The sequence below is a fragment of the Heterodontus francisci genome, chromosome 16, assembly GCF_036365525.1.
Source record: "Heterodontus francisci isolate sHetFra1 chromosome 16, sHetFra1.hap1, whole genome shotgun sequence".
Classification (NCBI taxonomy): domain Eukaryota; kingdom Metazoa; phylum Chordata; class Chondrichthyes; order Heterodontiformes; family Heterodontidae; genus Heterodontus; species Heterodontus francisci.
In genome coordinates this window covers 50673905-50695907 of record NC_090386.1, presented here as the reverse complement: position 1 = coordinate 50695907, position 22003 = coordinate 50673905, and the positions used below count along the sequence as shown (strand labels likewise).

The following is a 22003-nucleotide window of genomic DNA, read 5'->3' as shown; positions in this document are numbered from 1 at the left end:
TTTCCATGTACTGTAAAACATTTAACGTTTCATTTCAGCTAGGTGCTACATTTGACCCATGCCAGGCTCCTGCTTATTCGCGACTCCAGTAGAAAAATACGCATGCGTCGACATTGAGTGAGAGCACAGTTGAGCTTGGCTTTGACACTCCCACATCTTGCTGACACTCACCGCCCAGGCTCACAGGAGAAATGGCAATTCAGACAAGTTACTGGAGGGCTGACAAGGGAATTTATATAGCAGCATGAAACTGCGACTTCAAAAGTCTAAGTTTAAATTGAGCTAAAAAATTTCAGAATTGTAATTTTACTGATGATGTTTGCAGATGTCTGGCAAAGGAACTGTATGTACGTGCAATACAGTTAGTAGGAATTTCAATGCCTTACAGAAATTTCAAAGTGCCAAGACCAAATGACAAAGACTTTTCCACTTTCGAGGTAATTCTCGTTTCCAACAAATGACATTGGCACAACTCACATTAAAACTGATTTCAAACTCAATGACACACCATTTCACCATCTATGTTTCTGCCAGTATGTGGGCTGCAGAATTGAACCACCTTACAGAGCTAAAGGAATGAAAAGGGTAGAAATGGAAAGTTAAGAAGAACATGGCAAAGAGCTAAGTTTTGTTTTAAATTTACAAGAGAGTTGTCATTCACAGAGATAAGCAAGAAGCAGCTATTATGGGATGAGGTAATGCTTTAGAAAATAAAAAAAGGGAAGTGAAATAATCAGTAAACTGTGCCTCGATTAGTAATCACAAGTATCCATCCATAGTGTCCATCTTTACCAAAAGACGATGAGTAGAAAGGCAAAATGTATTGACTCAGATGCAATACTTATAACATGATGCACAGCGTTTTTATTAATGCTTAAAAAAATTTCGAAAACTGTTTAAGCCTTGGTAGTTGCCAGACACGGATGGATGCCTGAATTGCAATTGCTTTTTCTTTCATACTTGAAACTGTTTTACCTGCTTCACAGATGAGTTAGGTTTGTGGTCAAGTATAGCCAAATTTAGGTCAGTTTACTGAGCAAGGTCAGAGAATTGATAACAGCTGGGCAGAAGCTCACATTTCACGATGTCATTGAAGAGGGTGGAAAAATACAAGACATCTATTTCCAGCCCTGCTGACTTCAGGCTGGAGGGTTATTTATTTATTTATTTATTTAGAGATACAGCACTGAAACAGGCCCTTCGGCCCACCATCAACCACCCATTTATACCAATCCTACACTAATCCCATATTCCTACCACATCCCCACCTTCCCTATATTCCCCTACCACCTACCCATACGAGGAGGCAATTTATAATGGCCAATTTTCCTATCAACCTGCAAGTTTTTGGCTGTGGGAGGAAACCAGAGTACCCGGCGAAAACCCACGCAGTCACAGGGAGAACTTGCAAACTCCACACAGGCAATACCCAGAATTGAACCCAGGTCGCTGGAGCTGTGAGGCTGTGGTGCGAACCACTGCGCCACTGTGCCGCCCAGAGGACTAATTGCTTTGGGGGAGAAAATGAACAGAAAAATGGGCACAAAAATAAAAGTCATTCAGGCCCCCACCTGCCAAGAATGAGGCATATTAATTTCACCACATGGACATTAAATTTCAAATTGTTTCTGGGAAGAGGAGAAGGCCTGTTACAAGGACTGCCAGACCTTGGCTGGAAAAAACACATTGACATACTAACAGACATTGAAGGCAGGGACGTGCACTCCATTCCCTGCTAAGATAATACACAGAGCCAAGACGTGGTCAGACCAGTTAGTCACATGACTAACCTGCTTGGCAACCTGGGGGTTTCTGAATTGTGCAGTTTGAACTTAGCGTCTGCAGAAAGCTGTTTGCTCCTGGATTGAAAAGACTTCTGCTGGCTGGCTCGCCACAGCCTCTCCTGCCTGCTCCCATCTCTTTCTCACAAGCCTCTGAATCCACTGAAGACACATGAACCCCGAGAGAGAAAAGTCTCCTACAGTGAACAAGGTTTAAGAAGAATACTGGGCCCCAACGAAAAGCAAGATCTACCTACAATCAAGGACTCTACAGTGAGCTCGAAGACCCGTAACACAAGAAACCTCCTCAGATATTGCCTCAAACTTTTCCACTTTATTTCTTCTGCTCTTTGTGCATGTGTGTATCGTGTGCATGCTAGTGTGGGCGCGTCATGTATTCGTAGGTGTTAACTGAATTAGAGTTTAAGTTTAATAACATTTCAATCTTCTTTCATTAAACCTGATAAAACCTGTTTCTGCTGGTTTCTTTGCCTTATAATTGGAAAGTGGGGAACAGGGATTCACCAAGAGGGAGCTAAAAACACTGTGTGTTTAAAATTAAACCCTGTTACAGTAAGACTAGGTGAAGGCTGAAAGGGAACCCTAGACCTCTCTCACCTGGTCATAACAATAACTAAAACAAAGACTAAAAAAATTGAAAACAGGTCTGCCTCACAACCTTACATAAATAAAACATTTTCTCACTGCTCTCTTCAGTTAGTTTATGCATTGATGGAATCGAGGTATACCATTGGTAAGAATTTTCTTTGTGGGTGGGGGAAGAAACAGAACTTATCGTAACTATTCCCACATTTGTTTTTGAGTGACAGCGGAGCTCTTAGCTTTAAGTCAGAATGTTATAGATTTCAATACCTCTCAGGACTTATCATAGAATCATTGAATGGTTACAGCACAGAATGAGGCCATTTGGTCCATCATGTCTGTGCCAGCTCTCTGCAAGAGCAACTCACTTAGTCACACTGCCCCACTTTTTCTCCATACCCCTGCAAATCTTTACTCTTCAGATAATTGTGCAATTTTCTTTTGAAGGCCTCGAATGAATCTGCCTCCACCACACCCTCAGGCAGTGCATTCCAGATCCTAACTACTCACTGTGTAAAAATGTTTTTCCTCATGTTGCTGTTGCTTCTTTTTCCCATCATCTTAAATTAGTGTTCTCTGCTTCTGGATCCTTCTGCCAATGGGAACAGTTTCTCCCTATCTCCTCTCTCCAGACCCTTCATGATTTTGAACACCCCTATCAAATCTCCTCTTAATCTTCTCTTCATCAAGGAGAACAGTCCCAGCTTCTCCAGCCTATCTATGTAACTGAAATTTCTTGTCCCTGGAACCATTTTTGTGAATCTTTTCTTCACCCGCTCTAATGCCTAAACATCCTTTCGAACATATGGTCTCCAGAAAGGGACACACAAACCAGTTTTGGCCGAACCAATGTTTTATAAAGGTTTATCATAACTTCCTTCTTCTTATACTCTTATGGCTCTATTTATAAAGCCCAGGGTCCCGTATGCTTTATTAACGGCTTTCTCAACCTCCCTGCAAACTTCAATGATTTGTGCACATATACCTCCAGATCCCTCTGTTCCTGGACCCCCTTTAGAATTAAGCACATATTCTAGGCCATGCCTTTGGCCATTTAGGCCTTAAGCTCTTGAATTCACTCCCTAAACCTCTCCACCCCTCTTTCCTCCTTTCAGACACTCCTTAAAACCTACCTCTTTCATCAAGCTTTAGATCACCTGTCCTATTGTCTCCTTCTTAGGCTCAGTGTCAATTTCTGGCTCATTCCACTCCTGTGAAGCGCCTTAGGATATTTTACCATGTTGAAATATACATGCAAGTAGCTGTTACAGTTTAAAAAATATATATAATTCAAATGTCACAGAATTAGTATAAAGAAAGGATTTTTTTTCTGTATTATCAACAAAATCTGAACTTTGTAAGACTTTTATGATAACAACTGATAGTTGTTAAATAACAAACAACTGGGCAAAAATTTGAACAGGAGTTATTTGTTATTAAAATGCAAATGAATGTACTCCATTTCCAAATCGCCTTTCATATCATTCTTTGTAGGTACATTTGAATGTTTATATATGCTGACTCTCCGGAACACACTTCTAATATTGTTTCATCGTCCTTTCACGAACAACTTCCTCTATCATCACGTGATTTTATCTCCCCTCCCCCTCACCACTATACTACATACATACAAGTGTCTGCACCACACTAGCATTACGCTACCAGGAAATGTAATATCTGTTGCTGCCTATTCCCTGTCTCAAAATGTGATGGATAATTTAGGCAAAGCTAATTCAATACTTCTCTTCTGGTATCATAAAATTAAACAATATATATTTCCTAAGAACTAATTGTCATGTTAAATAAGTGTAAGGTGGGGAATAACATTGTTTTCTTCAAACAAATACTGGACTGTTCAAGAATGTGCATGCCTTATGTTTGCAAAATGCTGTGACTTCTGTCTGGCCAGATATAAAAAATAGAGGAAGAAGCATCAAGATGAAAAAAACCACAGATCTCAGTCAAAGGATGTGAAGCCAGCTCATGTGCAGCCCACAAACAAAATAAAAAAAATGAGGGCAACCAAATGCTATGCAACAACAAAAAAATTGGTGTGTAGACCAAGGAACCATCAGAACTTTCTGTTATCAGGGGAATTTCTTTTTAGAACAGTTCATATTTAAGGGTTATTTGAAGTAGTAGTCAGGATGTGTTACTAATAATTGATACATTCTTAAAACAAATTGGTCTCAATTAATGACTAGATATTTATTGGAAAGGCAGCAAAGGGAATTTTTAGCCTTGGGAAGTTGACTAACAGAACACACAGCCTGATGCCTGATACCTATGGTGGGAGGCCTGATTCATTTTGAGGGCCGGGCCTCATCAATGTACACCTGGTGAGCTGCACTGCCTGAGACATCATCTCGCTACAGTTATAGCCTAGCCTGAATCTGCAGTACAACCTAACTTGGTTGTCAATCTCAGAAGTGATAATACGAGCGTCTAGAAAAATGAAAATATACAGCTATCCAAGGAGGTGCTCTTCTGAGGTTTACAGTTAAGGAAAGTGTTAAGAGGCTTTTTCTTGCATTAAACACATGCTTTCACTGAGGAGGAGTACCTGACGCTGACAGAGTGCAAAGAGTGAGAAATGTAATTTCACGGTTTACTTTTAATAAACAGGTGACCATACAAAACAGTAACTTTCGCCTATCCACATTAGCCAGGGCTCCAAATTGTATTCCAAAATCTAAGATATGCCTCAACCAATCAAGAGTTCAGAGGGAGGCGTTAGTAGATATCAGATGTGCTAAATAAGCGTATAACTCTGATCTCTACTTGAAACTTTAAACAGGGTATTTCAGCAAAAACCACAGCAGAATTGCAGCCTATTGAAAAGCATTAACATTTGGTGAGAGTTTTTCCAATGGTCCCAATGATTTTTTAAATCGCACTGTACTTACAACACAGTAAAAGACCTGCCCCAAAAGATTCCAAGAGACACAGCAGGGTGGTAGGAATTCGAAATAGACCGTAAGGCATTGGAGGAATTTTAACTTCAGCCCAAAATGATTATGCAGTCAGTGGCGTTACTGCACTGATTGCCTGGAGCCAGCGTCAGGAGGCCCAAACCATTTTCAGGTTCTGGCCTCCTCAGCATAATTCAGGTGAACTGTCGAGTGCTTAATATAATGCCCCACAAAAATTTCCAAAAGCATTTCAGGGTCTTTTACAGAATGGTCCCTATGAGGACTGCTGATTAGGCTGCTCATCGCCTGGTACAAGTATATGGAGTGTGTGTGAATGGGGTGCTACAAGTAGCATTTCAGATGGTCATGCTCTGCAGCCATTTAAAGGCCCATCTGAAAATTGTACTAGGTGCACCTTAGGACAGCCAAGATCCTGCCCTTCCCCCAAAAAATCAACTTCCCAACCCCTGTTTTACAGTGTGAAATAGCTGTTGAAAATCACCTCCAAATGTTTTAAATTCAACGAAACCTGTCTGTGCTTCAGGAGTCAAGACATCTCTTGGATAAATGCATTACAGGCATATTTAGAACAGAATAATTAAAATGCAAAACTTAAAATGACTCTGTATTACAAGTAAGAAATAGGCAATCAATTGATTACAATTTACTTAAAATGTGCCCTAGTCTTGCAATAAAATTAATCTTGAGCTAAGAAAACAAAAAATAATAATTGTGGTAAAGTCTTTGCTTAGACCAAAATTATGCTTGGACAGTTTGTTTCTAGTACTAAATAAAACCATCTTTCACAATTAACTAGGTTACCTGGACCACAGGATGGCCACCACTTGGTGCTTTAACTGCACCCCGGCTTCCTTCTGTTTCATAGTGCGCCCGATGGTGAGGTTTAGGCTGTACCTCAATCTTCAATTCATATGGTCCTGATTGACTCGGCAGCTGCCACTCCAAATGTGGGAGAGAAGGGATGCTATAAGAAAACAACAAAATAATGGTCAGTATTTTTATAATTAATTGGATCTTGACAAACAAATAGATGTTGCCGTATTTAGAAAATACATATCCAAGTTTTGCTCAGTTCTTCTTTTGAGTATTCATGGATTGATCTCATCCTATCCTTTGGCAATATACTCATACGCTTTCTGCCATATGTATGCACATTCTAATTATCCCAATGCTCCATAAGGGAAGAGTCTTATCCCCGCTTGTGCACTTCCTCTTATCAACATATAGGAGAGACCGATATCCCGGCACTCCATGGCACAGAGAACTGGTACAGCACAAATCTTAGGTCTCTTGCAACACAGGAGGGATATTGTCTTGGTTTTACAGTTTGAAACAGTTTTATTTCTGAAAGATGCAACCAGCCAAGGTGCGACATTTTCTTGCAGTACTCAAACCCCACATGTAACAATGTGGACAGAGAAACTAAGGTGCAGAAGGACAGTTGTAAAAACTTACATGATGATTTAAATTTATACTTTTGCCCACAAAACCAGTAGATGTCCTATGGTACAGCACATGGGTAGCCTGGAAAATATGGCATAGCATGAAATGGAGCAGGAGACTAGGGATTGGTGTAGTTGGGCAACGTGGGAGATAGAGGTGGGATGGAGAAGGGAACAAAGGCCAAGTGGAGGTGAGATGGACTTGAGTCAATTTCTGTGAACTGGCAAATGGGAGCAAGAAAATCCAGTGTGTCAAATTATTGGGAGGTTGTCGTTACTTTTTTATGTTAAGAAATTGAAATATGTTAAATTTTCACCTCTACAGAAATCTCCATTGACTGTGTGTCACATCTTCACATTTGTTGGGCAATGATGAAATACAGTATAAAGAAAGAAACAACTTCAGGTCATTCCAAAGTGCTTTACAGACGATGAAGTACTTTAAAGTGTAGTCACTGATATATTGTAGGAAAACGCGGCAGCCAATTTATGTAGAGTGTGATTGGTTGACATTGGAAAATGGTCCAATGGATGACCAGACACATGAAAAGTTATGAAATAAATGGAGGTAATTCTAAAGTCCTAATAGTAATGAAATCAAAACTTTGAATCATTACAATAAATGCTATATGAACTGTGTGAATTGTAATGTCATCCCTCTGTTCAATTTCACATGTGCCAAATTCACAATATAAAAGTAATATCAAAAAGTCATTAGAATAAGCACAGCAATATGCTAAAATTCTATCAGGAAACATGTGGCTGAAAGAAGAACAGAATATCTCATGGGAAAAGTGAGGGTCAAGAACTCCCCCGGTCACGGATAAAGTCACCATAACTCACATGTGGCATGATCATATAAAAATATTGCCATAAATTCTTGACCAGTGTGATTAATAATACAAGACAGGAAAGACTGTTCAATCCATTCATCTCATCTCATCATTCAAATTCTGTTCCTAGATCTTCCCCAAACCTATTTGAATATGGATAAAGCCCCACTAAGACTTATCAAGCTCTTTAGAATTTATCCACTTTCATAATTATGTGTATGGTCATTTTGCAAAACATCAACACATAAATAACAAAGCAACATATTATTTTTAATTGACCAGAATTATTTCACAAGCTTCTCCTGGGTATGTTGTGCAATGCATTGGGATTGCCAGATGCTATACTGCAGAATGGCACAATGCAGATCTGAACCAGGGCCCCATGCAGCAAGTTTCTGGTATATGACAGGTTGGAAAGGGCCATTCAGCCAATAACAGAGTAGCACTGCCAGACACAGGGAGCAGGTTACCCACCTTCCCAATCCCTAAACACCCCCCACACCTCCTCAACACCCAAAAAGGGAACGTAGCTGGAATTACCTAAAGAGGCAAATAACTAACCATAACTACTTTCATCTGACAAAAAGGGAAACACATTCTCAAAATCTAATGCAGTATTATCTATCGGTATAATAAAATGGCTTCTGATCAATTTTAATTTACACCGAATTGTTAGCCACAGATTATTTGAAAAACATTGTAAAATTCTAATATGTTAGTTTGTATCCTAAAATATATCTCACTGCTCATCGCAAGATTAGTTCACATTATTCTGATATCCCTGAACTGTGATGGACGTAGTTTGCATTAGTCATATTGTAGTGGAACAGTGATTTGTTGTTAAAATATCTCCTGTCTTGCATGCATTGTATTATTATACATCACATTAAAGCAAACTTTTTTTGTTGGAATGTTTCCTGTTCTACATTCCGTCATTTCTCTTCTCAGATTCACTTCCCTATCCACTTCACAATTTGACTCAATAGCAAACGATTCTTGTGGTGCATTTTTCAACCAATGCCAGGTCCTTATTTGGACAAACAAAATTATCATCTTGTTAGACCATGTTTCCTTTTAACGAATTACAAGCACCAGGATATTAAACCAAAACAGAAGATTATAGAACATAGAACAGTACAGCACAGTACAGGCCCTTCGGCCCACGATGTTGTGCCGAACCTTTAACCTACTCTAAGATCAAACTACCTACATACCCTTCATACTACTATCATCCACGTACCTATCCAAGAGTCGCTTAAATGTCCCTAATGTATCTGCTTCTACTACCACCGCTGGCAGTGCATTCCACGCACCCACCACTCTGTGTGTCAAGAACCTACCTCTGACATCTCCCCGAAACCTTCCTCCAATCACCTTAAAATTATGCCCCCTGGTGATAGCCCTTTCCACCCTGGGAAAAAGTCTCTGGCTATCCACTCTATCTATGCCTCTCATCATCTTGTACCCCTCTATCAAGTCACCTCTCATCCTTCTTCGCACCAATGAGAAAAGCCCTAGCTCCCTCAACCTTTCTTCTTAACTTTCTCTTAACTTTCCACTGTATCCCAACTCCACTCTTTTATTCTCAATGTTCTTTATGATCTAAGTTGTATTGTGTTTTAGAAATAAGCAGAAATGATGCACGCTTAGAATATATGCTGACCCAAACACAATGGGCTAATTTGGTTTCAGCTTGAAATATACTCTGAATTTAGTAAAGATTACCTGCAGTAACAAAACTATTGATCTAAAGGAAAGGAGAGTTTTGGTGCAATAGTGTGACCATTGATATCCAAAGAGAAAATCCACCTATTCTCATCCATAATTTTATGGATGGAATATGCTGACATGCAATGTAATTTTAGGGCCAATAGTTCAGCAGAGGATTTGGGGATATGTGTGAATAGTGAAGACAATCAGTGTTGATGTTAACATTAAAGTTTAAGGTGATTAAGCTTCTTTGCGAGGAGGTAGATGCGGGACACCTCTTAATATTTCTGCACCCGAAGATGAATTTCAATCTTATTATTAAGTGGAACGCATGAACTTCTGGAGTCCAAACACAAGTTATAGATTTGTAATTACAAGTTTGCAATTACAGAATGAGATAACAATTTTCATTTTTATGCAAATATTAAAAAAGACATGTATTTATGAAGTGTCAGGATATCCCAAAGTGCTTTACAGACAATGAGGTACTTTTGAAGTGTAGTCATTGTTGTCATCAAATAATCATAGAATGATACAGCACAGAAGGAGCCCAGTTAGCCCATCATGCCTCTGCTGGCACTTTGGTAGAACTATCCAATTCGTCCCACTCCCCTGCTCTTTCCCTATAGCTATGTAAATTTATCCACAAAGTATTTATCCAATTCCATTTTGAAAGTTACTGTTGAATCTGCTTCCACCATTCTTTCAGGCAGTGTATTCCAGATCATAACAACTTGCTACAAAAAATGTTTTCCTCCTGTCACCTTTGGTTCTTTTGCCAATCACCCTAAATCTGCACCCTCTGGTTACTGACACTTCTGTCACTGGAAACAGTTTATCCTTATTTACTCTATCAAGACCATTCATGACGTCCCCTCTTAACCCTCTCTGCTCTCAGGAGAACAAGCTCACCTTCCCCAGTCTCTCCACATAACTGAAGTCTCTCATCCCTGGTAGCATTTGAGTAAATCTCTTTTGCACCCTCTCTAAGGCCTTGAAATCCTTGCTAAAGTGTGGTATCCAAAATTGAACAGAATACTCCAGCTGAGACCTAAGCAGTATAAGCAACCAATTTGTGCACAGCAAGCTCCATAAATAGCAATGATATAAATGACCAGATAAACTATTTTAGGTGTTGGTTGAGGGATAAACCTTGGCAACAAGAACTCCCCTGCTCTTCTTCAAATAATGCCATGGAATCCACCTGAGAGGGCAGACCGGGCCTTGATTTAATCTCTCATCTGAAAGATAGTTCCTCCAACAGTACAGTACTCACTCAGTTCTGTACTGGAGTGCCAGCCAAGTCTGTGTGCTCATGTGTCTGGTGTGGGACTTAAATCTATGACCTCCTGACTCAGAGGCAAGAGTGCAATCATTGAGCCACAGCTGACAAATGTTATGGCCACCACAATGCCAATATTTGCAGTCCTCTAGCACAACTGCATGGATATTTTTGATGAACCATCACTGCAAGAAATTGGGGAACAGTCTTCAAACAAAGTGCAACACATACAAGTAGCGTAGGTTGTGCATTTTTCACTGGAAATTTCCAGCTACGTCACTTTTAATACTCTCATGAACTTTGTGCACTCCCACAATTTAAATAAAATACTGATGCAAATACTATAAGTACAACTATTGGCTGCCTTCATCCCCTTGAACAGAGGTGGGGAGAGGAGGGGCACAAGATGAAAGTGATTAGCAATTTGCAGAAGTCTTGCTGAATTGTAGAATTCAGAAGTTTTCAAACTTTTAAATATTGAGGTAGGACTGGCCACTGAAGGTGAAGAGCAACAAGCTTGGTAACTGAATTACTATATTTGTATTTTCCTAAAAAAAATCAAGAATCATTGTGCCATCAAAAGCAACAGAAAGAAAAATGCAGCATAATTAGGTGCTGCATGGTGGCATATTTTAAAAATACCTTCAATGTCTCTGTACTCTATCCTTTCCTCCCTACGAGAAAATCCTTAAATTTTAAAACCAGCATTTGAAAAAACTGATCAATACTGAATCCAATAAGGACCATTTTTTGAATCTGTAAACCATCTTGGGGAGTTACAAATCTTTACAAATAATAGATGATGTATAAAACTCAGTTAATTGTGCAATCTGAATACCTTTGCAAAACTAAAGTCTTTAGTTAGCCGTTCCATTTCTTGCCTAATTTCTTGCCAACCTTTTGGTTAACTGTAACAAAAGCAAAATACTGTGGATACTGGAAATCTGAAATAAAAAGAGAAAGTGCTAGAAATACTCAGCAGGTCTGGCAGCATCTGTGGAGAGAGAAACAGGGATCAGATCATTGACCTTTCATCTGAATCAACTCTGTCTCTCTCTCCACAGATGCAGCCAGACATGTTAGGTATTTCCAGCATTTTCTGTTTTTATTGCTATTCAAGTTTTATCCTTGTTGTAATGGAGGACTTATGTCTAGCCTGGGGTTGCATTGCGTGACCCTTACTATAAACTGGTGCTCTAGGCACAACACAGGGCTGCTCCCAGTACATAGGATATCTGTAATCATTGGTCACATAAAGTATTAGCTCTTGGTGATCATCAGCCCAACTCTGTTCCATTAATTTTTGTGTGTTGAGTTGAAGAAGTGTAAAATGGAACCAAAAGTTTATTTTATAATCTAGTGACAAACTCACAGCATTCATTAAAGGTTCTGACTTTTCTAGTGGTATTCTACTTTAAATGAGCTGTTTTACTTGATTGACATTGTTTTTGGCAGAATTAACACTATTTTAACATTTAACCATCAACAAATCAACAAAATAAAAAATATTATGATCTGCTCCAATAACTGTGGATTAACACTCCTGCTATTATATCAAGGTTGGGATTTTTTAAATTAGCAGACTGAACTGACTGGAGTTTTATATTAATGCCCACTGACCTGTTGCCCTCACCTGGTACTGCAAGATGAGGTGTGGTAGAATGACTGACATGATCAGTTCACTGTCACAGTAAAGATCTGGATTAGTCCAGTAGGTTACACCAAACCAGTTAGCACTGTTATTGTGTCTAATAGTCATTGGCATAGATTAGTGAAAGAAAACTATTTAGTAAGTCCTTCCTTTCATTAATCTCTATGTTGAGTATGATATTAATCCATGTTTGAATTATAACTACCTGCGCCTCACCTCCATTTTTAAACTATGGGCCTTGTTTTTCAATTTGTTGAGATTCAAGAAATGCTATCAATAAGTTTTAAATTTTTGTCACATTCACTAATTGAATTAGTGTATTAACTTAAGGGATCATCTGATAGGATTGTAATAAAAGATCAATAGAAATCTTACATAGTTATTAGGGCTTTAGTTGGAACCCAAGTGAAATAATCCATTCCGTTTGATTTTTGAAGACAGGATGGAATATAAAATAAAACGTACCTGCAAGGAGGTTTGGGTTTTGTCCAATGAGGAGGATGAGGGGGCATCAGAAAAATTGGATCAATGCTATAGACATCTTTCTTCACATCCTGACATGGCCCTGAAAACGCATCAAAATTCATTGTGGAAAAGCTAGCAAGTTTTTCACCTTTACACATGTCAGCTTTAAGGGACGGTGGTGGAGTAACATCCATGATCCGAGCCTTTATTGGAAGCATTTCACCTAAGTCATTGTTGGAATCTGTGGTGAGAGTGCTCATTGCATCGGCAAGACTTGCAGAATTTGAAAATTGGTGCAAATTGGGCTCATCTCTTGGAATAACTCTTGGTGAAGCCTGTGGAGAAGGAGTTCTTGAGCGGTCGCAGGAATACCTCCTCTTTCCACAAGGTGATGACGACCTTGAAGAAGGTCGGGGGGTTGGGGATGGTGACCTTGCACCTTGCCAATTTTCAATGTGAGTTGATGGAGAATTGACAGGAGATGTTCTTGGAGAATGGTGAGCACCCTGAACTTGATATTCTTCTGAGCCATTCTTTGGTGAGACACATGGAGATGTTAAAGGAGATGTCTGAGGGGACATGCCATAATGGGAACAGCTTGACTCGTGAGACACAAAGGAATGCCAACTTGTGGATGAGCCACTACTGGCTGGACTGAGTGGGTCTCTGTATATAATGCTTTCAGAACCTGGCACAGGCAAAGTAACTCTAGGAACTGTAGTGGGAGAATGATATGTTTGCTCTCCACAGCTGACTGCATGTGGAATTACATGAAACAGTCCAGGTGATGGTGTGATCTCGATTCTTGGGCTTTCTACTCCAGATGATACAGGGGGCTTTGCAGCTTCCAGGTAATATTTGAAATCTGTGTTTTCCACTTGGCCATATTCACTCATGTGTTCTCCAGTTAATACTGCAGACGCCATGGAGCTACATGACTGAGATCCATAGTGGGAGACATCCACAGTTGGATAACCAATCCCAGAAGGAGGAACAATGCTTTTGTGAGAAGCAGCAACATTTTCTGCCTCTGAAAGAAAGGAACACCATGTTATTATTTTGCAAGCCCATAAATTTGTAAATGCCTACTGGATAACAGTATCCATATTTTGCTAACTTTCAAATAGCACCCTGATATTCTCAGGCCTGAGTTAGTAACCTGAAGATGTGAACAAAAAATAAGCTGAGAAAAAACCTTAAAGAAAAGTTGCCCTAATTTGGACTCTGAAAATACAGGGGGAGCTGAAAGAAAGGTTCATAAAGAAGGGAGCTAACCACCCTCATATTGGAATGATGGCCCGGATTTTGCGGTTGTAATGACATGAAGCTGTCAACTTTGTCATCATTACAACTGTGAAACTAAAAGCAAGTTCTGGTGTCCGCACATGTGCAGTTAAACACGGAAAGCCAGAAGTTGCTGTCAGTGATTCCCTGTTCCTCCACAGAGTGTGTTGAAATCCCCACAGACGGCAATCTTTAGAAATCACTGAACTGTTAAGAACTTCCCCTTGTCTGCCATTAGTCTTGCTGTTATAAACCACTGAAAATGTGACACCTTCTTAATAAGGTGTTACTGTGTTGTTAATGGTGTACTATGTCATAACTAAAGCTGAACGATCCCTTTGCCCCGGAAAACTAATTTTACATTTATAGAATGTCAAATTTCTCCATTATGAAAAAAATCCATAGTTTTTAATATAGTAATTAGTTTTTATGTTTGTTTATGATATTTCAGATTCTAATGTATCCCAACCCTTACTATGCTCTCGTAAAATTAATAAAAAGTGAAGGATAATCAATGCATTTTACTTCCTGGTTTGCTGTCTGTGAGGATTCTTCAATGTGATTGGCTGCTTACCCTGCTTGATGACATCATTGTTTCAAGATGCCTGGAGATCTCCTTGAATTGGCACCAGATTCAAATTAACATCAGAAAAAGGTGAAATCCACGCCACAGAGATCACCAGATCCTTGTAGGCAGCTTTTTTTGAGATCAGTGGTAAGCACCATCACTTCACTGCTGACCGCAAAACCTGGGTCTATGTGTTTTAGCCTTTGAGCTGTTGAGGTAACTTACACCTATCATTAGTCTGAAAAAGTATAAAAGCATAATGCCATATTTTTGATGATCCATGTGGAAACCTTTCCAATTTGACAGGCTTTTTCCAATATATGAAAATAGTATTTAAAAGAAGTAAAATACTGGAAAACAAACAATAAAATGTAAAAAGAATATCCAAATCAGATGCTAACTTATTCTACCATCTTTGTCTGTTTATGATATTATGTGTAATTACTCCGCATACTTTACATTCATCTTATACACTATTTGATATTATAAAATACTATTACTGTATCTCTCTCCTGGCAATATAATCATATATATTTCACTGTGGATGTTCCTACATCACATGGACTGCAGCGGTTCAAGAAGGCGGCTCACCACCATCTTCTCAAGGGCAATTAGGGATGGGCAATAAATGCTGGTCTTGCAAGCAACACTCACATCCCAAGAATAATTTTTTTTTTAAAGAATGTGCAACAAAATCCTAAATAATAGATTCTTAAAATGTTAAGTTTAATCAATGTGCTGCTGCACTGCACAGAGCAAAGAGGTCACAGGTCACTTGTCGTTTGCTGATTTCAGCTAGGATAGTGATAAAGTGATAATTGGTACTAGCACTCCTGGGAAGGGAGGAAATCCTGCATCTGATCTTTATACGATGACTCTTGCTGGAAGTGAACAAGTGTCCAGACATCTGATTGGGACAAATGTGAAACTGAGCTGTCGAAGCTAGGAAGGTTCCAGTTTCAATCATTTGTCTATGTTGAGATAGTTAACCTTAGTCTGCCTGAAGGTAGGTAGAATACTACAGTTGCCCTCACATTGCATGCATGCTACATTAGCTGTGAGAAAGGATTGAGTCATGATGCCCATACAAATATCTTGCCAGTCCTCAATGTCTAAGCTCACACATTAAGAATGATCACCTAGGGCCAATGTGACTGGCAACCAGGGACTTGTAACTCATCATGAGTCAGTGTTGAGGACAGGAACATAATATTGGAGGGCAGGAGAAACACATTTTTCCATGTCTTTCTGTTAAGTTGATAACAGACAACAAAACAAGGATAAGTTTGGTCTCCCATAGATACCAATCATTTCCATCAGTTTTATAGCATGCATTGATTTTATATTTTTGTCAAACAGTTCCAAATAAGTGAGCTATCCTGCAGTAGAATCAATGTAGTAATATGTGAACATGAAATCTTGTTTCTAATAGATAATATAATCAGAAGTCATATTTGAATGAAAATCCACTCCGCTCTTGAACTCTAAAGTCAAGTACAGAGGTTCACATGCTGGATTTCAGATTTAAATTATTCTACAACACCAAGTGCTGACATTTATTTTAAATTTCACTTTCCCCTATTTCCAAGAATTATTTTATCACATCTCAGTAATATTTTCCATGGGTTGTGTTTCATAGCGGTATTTGATCACCGAAAACTTATGTACTGTTGAAAGTAATAGGTCACATACTTACTCTCACCAACTTAATCTCCTGACAGAAGCAAATAACCTTCATGCAAAACACTCTTCCCCAGCCTGATGACAACAAAGTTTAAAAAAAACTCTAATATCATTCAACCCTGATCAATTCCGTTCTACAAATAGCATTTCAGAACTAAAACTGTTTAATTGACGAAGTTTATGTTTCAGATTCGCTTCTACTTGGAACAGACTTCAACAGGCAGCCTATGATATAAGCAAACCTAAGAGACAGTAACCACGTGCAGTCCTCAATCTCAAACTTGGGATTTTAACTGAATTGTTCCCAGAAGTGAAAACCAATACTGCTGACCATTATGAAACCCAGTTACCATCTCTGCACAGCCTGTACCAGTCAGTGAGGAACTGTGCTAATCAAGACAGCGCATTTTGAAAGAATTGTTGCATCAAAAATGGCAATACGTGACTGCTTCAGTGCATTGTGAGCACAGTCGTACATCCACATTCAGGCACCATTTTTACTCAACGTGGTACTTTATCTGAAAGCAACAGTTTGACCTCAATAAGATGTGATCACCTGCGCTATATTTTTTTGGTCAGTTGGATTTCTTAATATGTTTAAACTCCTGATGCTAAATAATATACTGCTGATCAAAATATGGTACTCACTAAGTTTCTATCGGAAAAAAAACTATTATGGGGTAATAGAAATACCTTTTTTACAAGTCTATAAATTGATTTGGAAAGCCCTTCTTAAATAGGTGAGATACATGAGTGCCTCATGCGACAGTTACTAGTTTAAATCAGGACGCTGCGAAACTTAATTCTTCAAAGATGATGCTGTCTTCTTTTTATGACAAAAAAAAAATTAAATATATCTTACAAACCTTTTGTGGCAAATTCTTCATCGTGGCTATCGTCAAAAAGTACCGAAAAGTCAAATTCTTCTGAGTCGACCTGCCGGTCTGGTTCATGGTAAATGAAGCTCATCTGTCACCACTTGAGACTTTTACCAACTTAACTTACAACACGAACGTTTCACAGAGCAACAGTACTTGAACTTGCACTTTACTTTTCTCCACTCCAGAAAAAAAAATGAATCAGGCACCTTTTCAAAACATCAGATTTTGTTATCAAAGTACGGGCCCCACAGCCAATGAAGGATTAGCTGGTTATAACCCCAAAACAATAAACGCTACTACAAGTACTTGGCAAATTTCAGCAGCAAGTCTTTCCCCGGGTTGCTCAATGACACTACTCTCGAATTGACAAGTTCAACAATAGCTGCTTCCTGCTACAACTACAACGTGCAGAAAACAGGCGTGTCCTTTGAACTCAGACACCCAACTCAGTCAGTCAGTGTCGGTAGAATACGCCTCTTATTGACAGACAGCAGCAGGGACTCAACTTAAAAATAAACAATGGAAACGCTACATATGTAAGAATGAGTTTCCGTACTTAAACTTGCAAGTTGTATTGTGTAAACATTTTATGTTGTGAAAGGAACACAATAAATAGGCATAAAAATGCAGTTATCACTGACAATACATACAGGTGAAGCTTTAATAAAATAATGTTGGGTTTTGAGCAACCACTGTAAGCCATTAACTCCATCTAAATATAACCTAGTCAGTTCCTGTTGAGTTTTTTCCTGTTTGCGACACATATGTATTGAAGACAATTTGTTTAAAACTAACATATACAATTATAGCATTGGTGTGTAAAGCACAGCTACATTGTTGTTAAGCACTGAACTACAGTCTAATGCTCTGCAATGCACCCTCTGGTTGGCATTGTCAAGTATGTTTTTCGTAGGAAAGTAAAATAATTTCCTATCTGAACAACATAAGACATGACAGAATTGTAATGATTGAGAGTACCGTGGATAGCACGTATAGAGAGGTGGTCACACCACAGGCTCAGACCCCACAGGCAGGAGGGGAATGGGTGACCACCAGGCAGAGCAAGAGGACTAGGCAGTTAGTTCAGGAATCTCCTGTGGCTATTCCCCTGCAAAACAGATACACTGCTTTGGCTACTGTTGGGGGGAATGGCCTCTCAGGGGAAAGCAGCAACAGCCCAATTCGTTGCACCACGATTGGCTCTGCTGCACAGGGGAGGAGTAAAAAATGTGGGAATGCAATAGTTATAGGGGATTCAATTGTAAGGAGAATAGATCGGCATTTCTGTGGCTGCAAAAGAGACTCCCGGATGGTATGTTGACCAACTAAATGCATACTTTGGTTCTGTCTTCACAAAGGAGGACACAAATATCATATCAGAAATGTTGGGGGACACAGGGCTTAGTGAGAGAGAGGAACTGAAAGAAATCAGTATTAGTAGAGAAATGGTGTTGGGGAAATTGATGGGATTGAAGGCTGATAAATCCCCAGGGCCTGATGGTATGTATCCCAGAGTACTTAAGGAAGTGGCCCTAGAAATAGTGGATGCATTGGTGATCATCTTCCAAGATTCTATAGACTCTGAAACAGTTCCTACAGATTGGAGGGTAGCTAATGTAACCCCACTATTTAAAAAGGGAGGTAGAGAGAAAGCAGGGAATTATAGACCAGTCAGCCTGACGTCGGTAGTGGGGAAAATTCTAGAGTCCATTATCAAAGATTTTATAGCAGAGCACTTGGAGAACAGTGGTAGAATCGGACAGAGTCAGCATGGATTTACGAAAGGGAAATCATGCTTGACAAATCTACTAGAATTCTTCGAGGATGTAACTAGTAGAGTTGATGAGGGGGAGCCACTGGATGTGGTTTATTTGGACTTTCATAAGGCTTTTGACAAAGTCGCACATAAAAGATTAGCATGTAAAATTAAAGCGCATGGGATTGGGGGCAGTGTATTGCAATGGATAGAAAATTGGTTGGCAGACAGGAAACAAAGAATAGGGATAAATGGGTCCTTTTCTGAATGGCAGGCAGTGACTAGTGGGATACCGCAGAGATTGCTGCTAGGACCCCAGCTATTCACAATATACATTAATGATTTAGAAGAGGGAACTAAATGTAATATCTCCAAATTTGCAGATGACACAAAACTGGGTGGGAGGGTGAGTTGTGAGGAGGATGCAGAGAGGCTTCAGGGTGATTTGGACAAGTTGAGTGAGTGGACTAATGCATGGCAGATGCAGTATAATGTGGATAAATGTGAGGTTATCCACTTTGGTAGCAAAAACAGGAAGGCAGATTATTATCTAAATGGCTATAAACTGAGAGAGGGGAATATGCAGTGAAATCTGGGTGTTCTCGTACACCAGTCGCTGAAGGTAAGCATGCAGGTGCAACAGGCGGTAAAAAAAACAAATGGTATGTTGGCCATCATAGCGAGAGGAGTAGAGTACAGAAGCAGGGCTGTCTTGCTGCAATTATACAGGGCCTTGGTGAGGCCACACCTAGAATATTGTGTACAGTTTTGGTCTTCTTATCTTTCTATAGAGGGCGTGCAGTGAAGGTTTACCAGATTCCTGGGATGGCGGGACTGCCATATGAGGAAAGATTGAGTCGGATAGGATTATATTCGCTGGAGTTCAGAACAGTGAGGGGGGATCTCATAGAAACCTATAAAATTCTAACAGGACTTGACAGGGTAGATGCAGGAAGGATGTTCCGGATGGTGGGGGAGTCCAGAACCAGGGGTGATAGTCTAAGGATACGGGGTAAACCTTTCAGGACTGAGATGAGGAGAAATTTCTTCACCCAGAGAGTGGTGAGCCTGTGGAATTCGCTACCACAGAAAGTAGTTGAGTCCAAAACATTGAATGTTTTCAAAAAGGAGTTCGATATAGCTCTTGGGTCTGAAGGGATCAAAGGATATAGGGTGAAAGCCGGAACAGGCTACTGAGTTGGATGATCAGCCATGATCATAATGAATGAATGGCGGAGCAGGCTCGAAGGACCAAATGGCCTACTCCTGCTCCTATTTTCTATGTTTCTATGTTTCTATCTGTAATTTGGGATGTAGATATAGTAAAATGCAGTATCTTAAAAAAATTCACCTGAAAGGATTCAATTAACAAAAATATAATGGATTTAAATAAAAGCTGAATGTTCAGTTTGTGTTCATTGAATCACAATATAAAATTCAAAGGGGCGATTTTCCCTCGACACTTTAGACACTAAAGAACCTCCAAAGGGGGTCAAGCGCTGCAAAGCCAGTTTAGCTCTCAATTAAAGAGGCTGCAAGACATTTTGATGGATAGCACTTGAATGAATGTCCTCTCCTAACAGTGACCAGCTGAATAAGAGTAAACAAGTTGTTGCTGAGGATTCTGTGTGCTCTTTAAAGGAATGCTCAGCTTTCACTGTTCAGTTGCTGCTGAAGGTTTGAAGAGGAGGTTTGAAACACACGGGAGACTTTCTGGAACAGTTTGTGAAGACTTCAGCAACACTATCAACATTTATTCTGAAAATTCTCTAAGGACTTCAATTAAAAGGAGTAAGTACTGTGCTGCTCTACCTTATCGGAGTCACCAGGAGAAATGGAGTTCATGAGCATCTTACTCGGGGGTTCCCCTTGGTCTGCAGGAGGAATGGGAAGAGGACGTAAGGCCAGGCAGAGCAGCACAAGCTACTGCAGGAGGGAGGGTCAAGAGGGCAAGTTTGACTCCATCCCCACTGCAGGTATGGACTATTCCACCTCTTCCGAACCTCCTCTACTAGGACTTCCAGTGACATGTCCTAAAACCTGTGCACCTTCTCCCACAGTCCTTGAGCTATCCTGAAAAATGCAGCTGTGTATCAGCCAGTGCATTCCACACCTTCAGTGGAAGTGGGTGTGAGGAGCCAATGTATACTGTGCCACAAAAATTGCAGTGCTCGAGTGCTAAAACTGCAGGTGTTTGTTTTAGTTCTTCCAGGCTAGTTCAAATTATGGTAATTAGCAATTAGGCTCCACATTATCATGTTAAATCCAGACTTTAAAATAAGAGTGTCTTATTAGCATAGTGCCCACTTCATGTCTGTTTTCACCCTTTCACCAAAATAGCCCCCAATGTATATTGAATAACTGCCTGACTCTATCTACAGGTATTATTAAAAACCAATTAGCCTTTGGACTCAATATTGTAAATAATATAAAATCCTATCAATAATGAATACTTCTATGTTTACTTGTTCTGGTGTCACAGACTAATGGGATGTGGGCTTAGTCTTGTAATTCTCCATATGGTGAGTTCTAGTTTAAACTGTCCTGTCAGGGAGAGGCTGGGTGTTGACCCCCGGAGACAGAAATAACCTAGCAGGATAAATCTGTGTAGGCTACTCTTATAGCTGGGAGCTATTTGTAGAGGCCTTTCGAGCAGATTCCCTGCTTGTACTTTCAGCTGGCACATAGCCACAAAATTTGGTTCCATAGTGCTGCTGGAGCCAGCACTATGGAAGCCAGAGGCCCTCAAAATAATGGATGCATTGCTTCAGTCCACTTCTGCCTCAACCCGCCTGGGGTCCCATGCAGGGAAGGTGCTGGACCGGGTATGCCATGTGTGCACCAGAAGCTTTCACAGTGGGAAGAAGGTGACATCAAAGAGCTACTGATGCTGATCTGTTGCACGTTCTGCAAATTTGGCCCTTGCACGTTCAGTTAATGCCCTCTCCTAATCACTCGGAACATGGGTTAAGCTGCACAAGAGACACCCCCAGTAATGTTATTTAAAGGAACAACCATCCAACTTGCAGGTGAGGTGTGTTTGACTTACTTTTGCTTTTTCAAAGTTTGTGGAAGTACTGTGGTGTGTTCTTGGAGAAGTTTTGGTGATTTGCTGCTTTTGGAAGGGAGTG

At 39.9% G+C, this 22003-nt stretch overlaps 1 protein-coding gene across 2 annotated transcripts in view; it reads right to left on the bottom strand.

Moving 5' to 3' along the window:
- The window catches only part of nfatc2a (nuclear factor of activated T cells 2a), a 156167-nt gene extending 138696 nt beyond the window's left edge, over window positions 1-17471 (bottom strand). For both annotated transcript variants that reach the window (XM_068048166.1, XM_068048167.1), the window contains exons 1-3: window positions 17102-17471; window positions 12701-13730; window positions 6119-6281 (exon numbers count right to left, since the gene is read on the bottom strand). In XM_068048166.1, coding sequence (XP_067904267.1) covers window positions 6119-6281; window positions 12701-13730; window positions 17102-17204 — 1296 coding nt within the window. In that variant the 5' untranslated portion in view covers window positions 17205-17471. The remainder of the gene's footprint in view (window positions 1-6118; window positions 6282-12700; window positions 13731-17101) is intronic.
- Between the last annotated feature and the right edge of the window lie 4532 nt (window positions 17472-22003).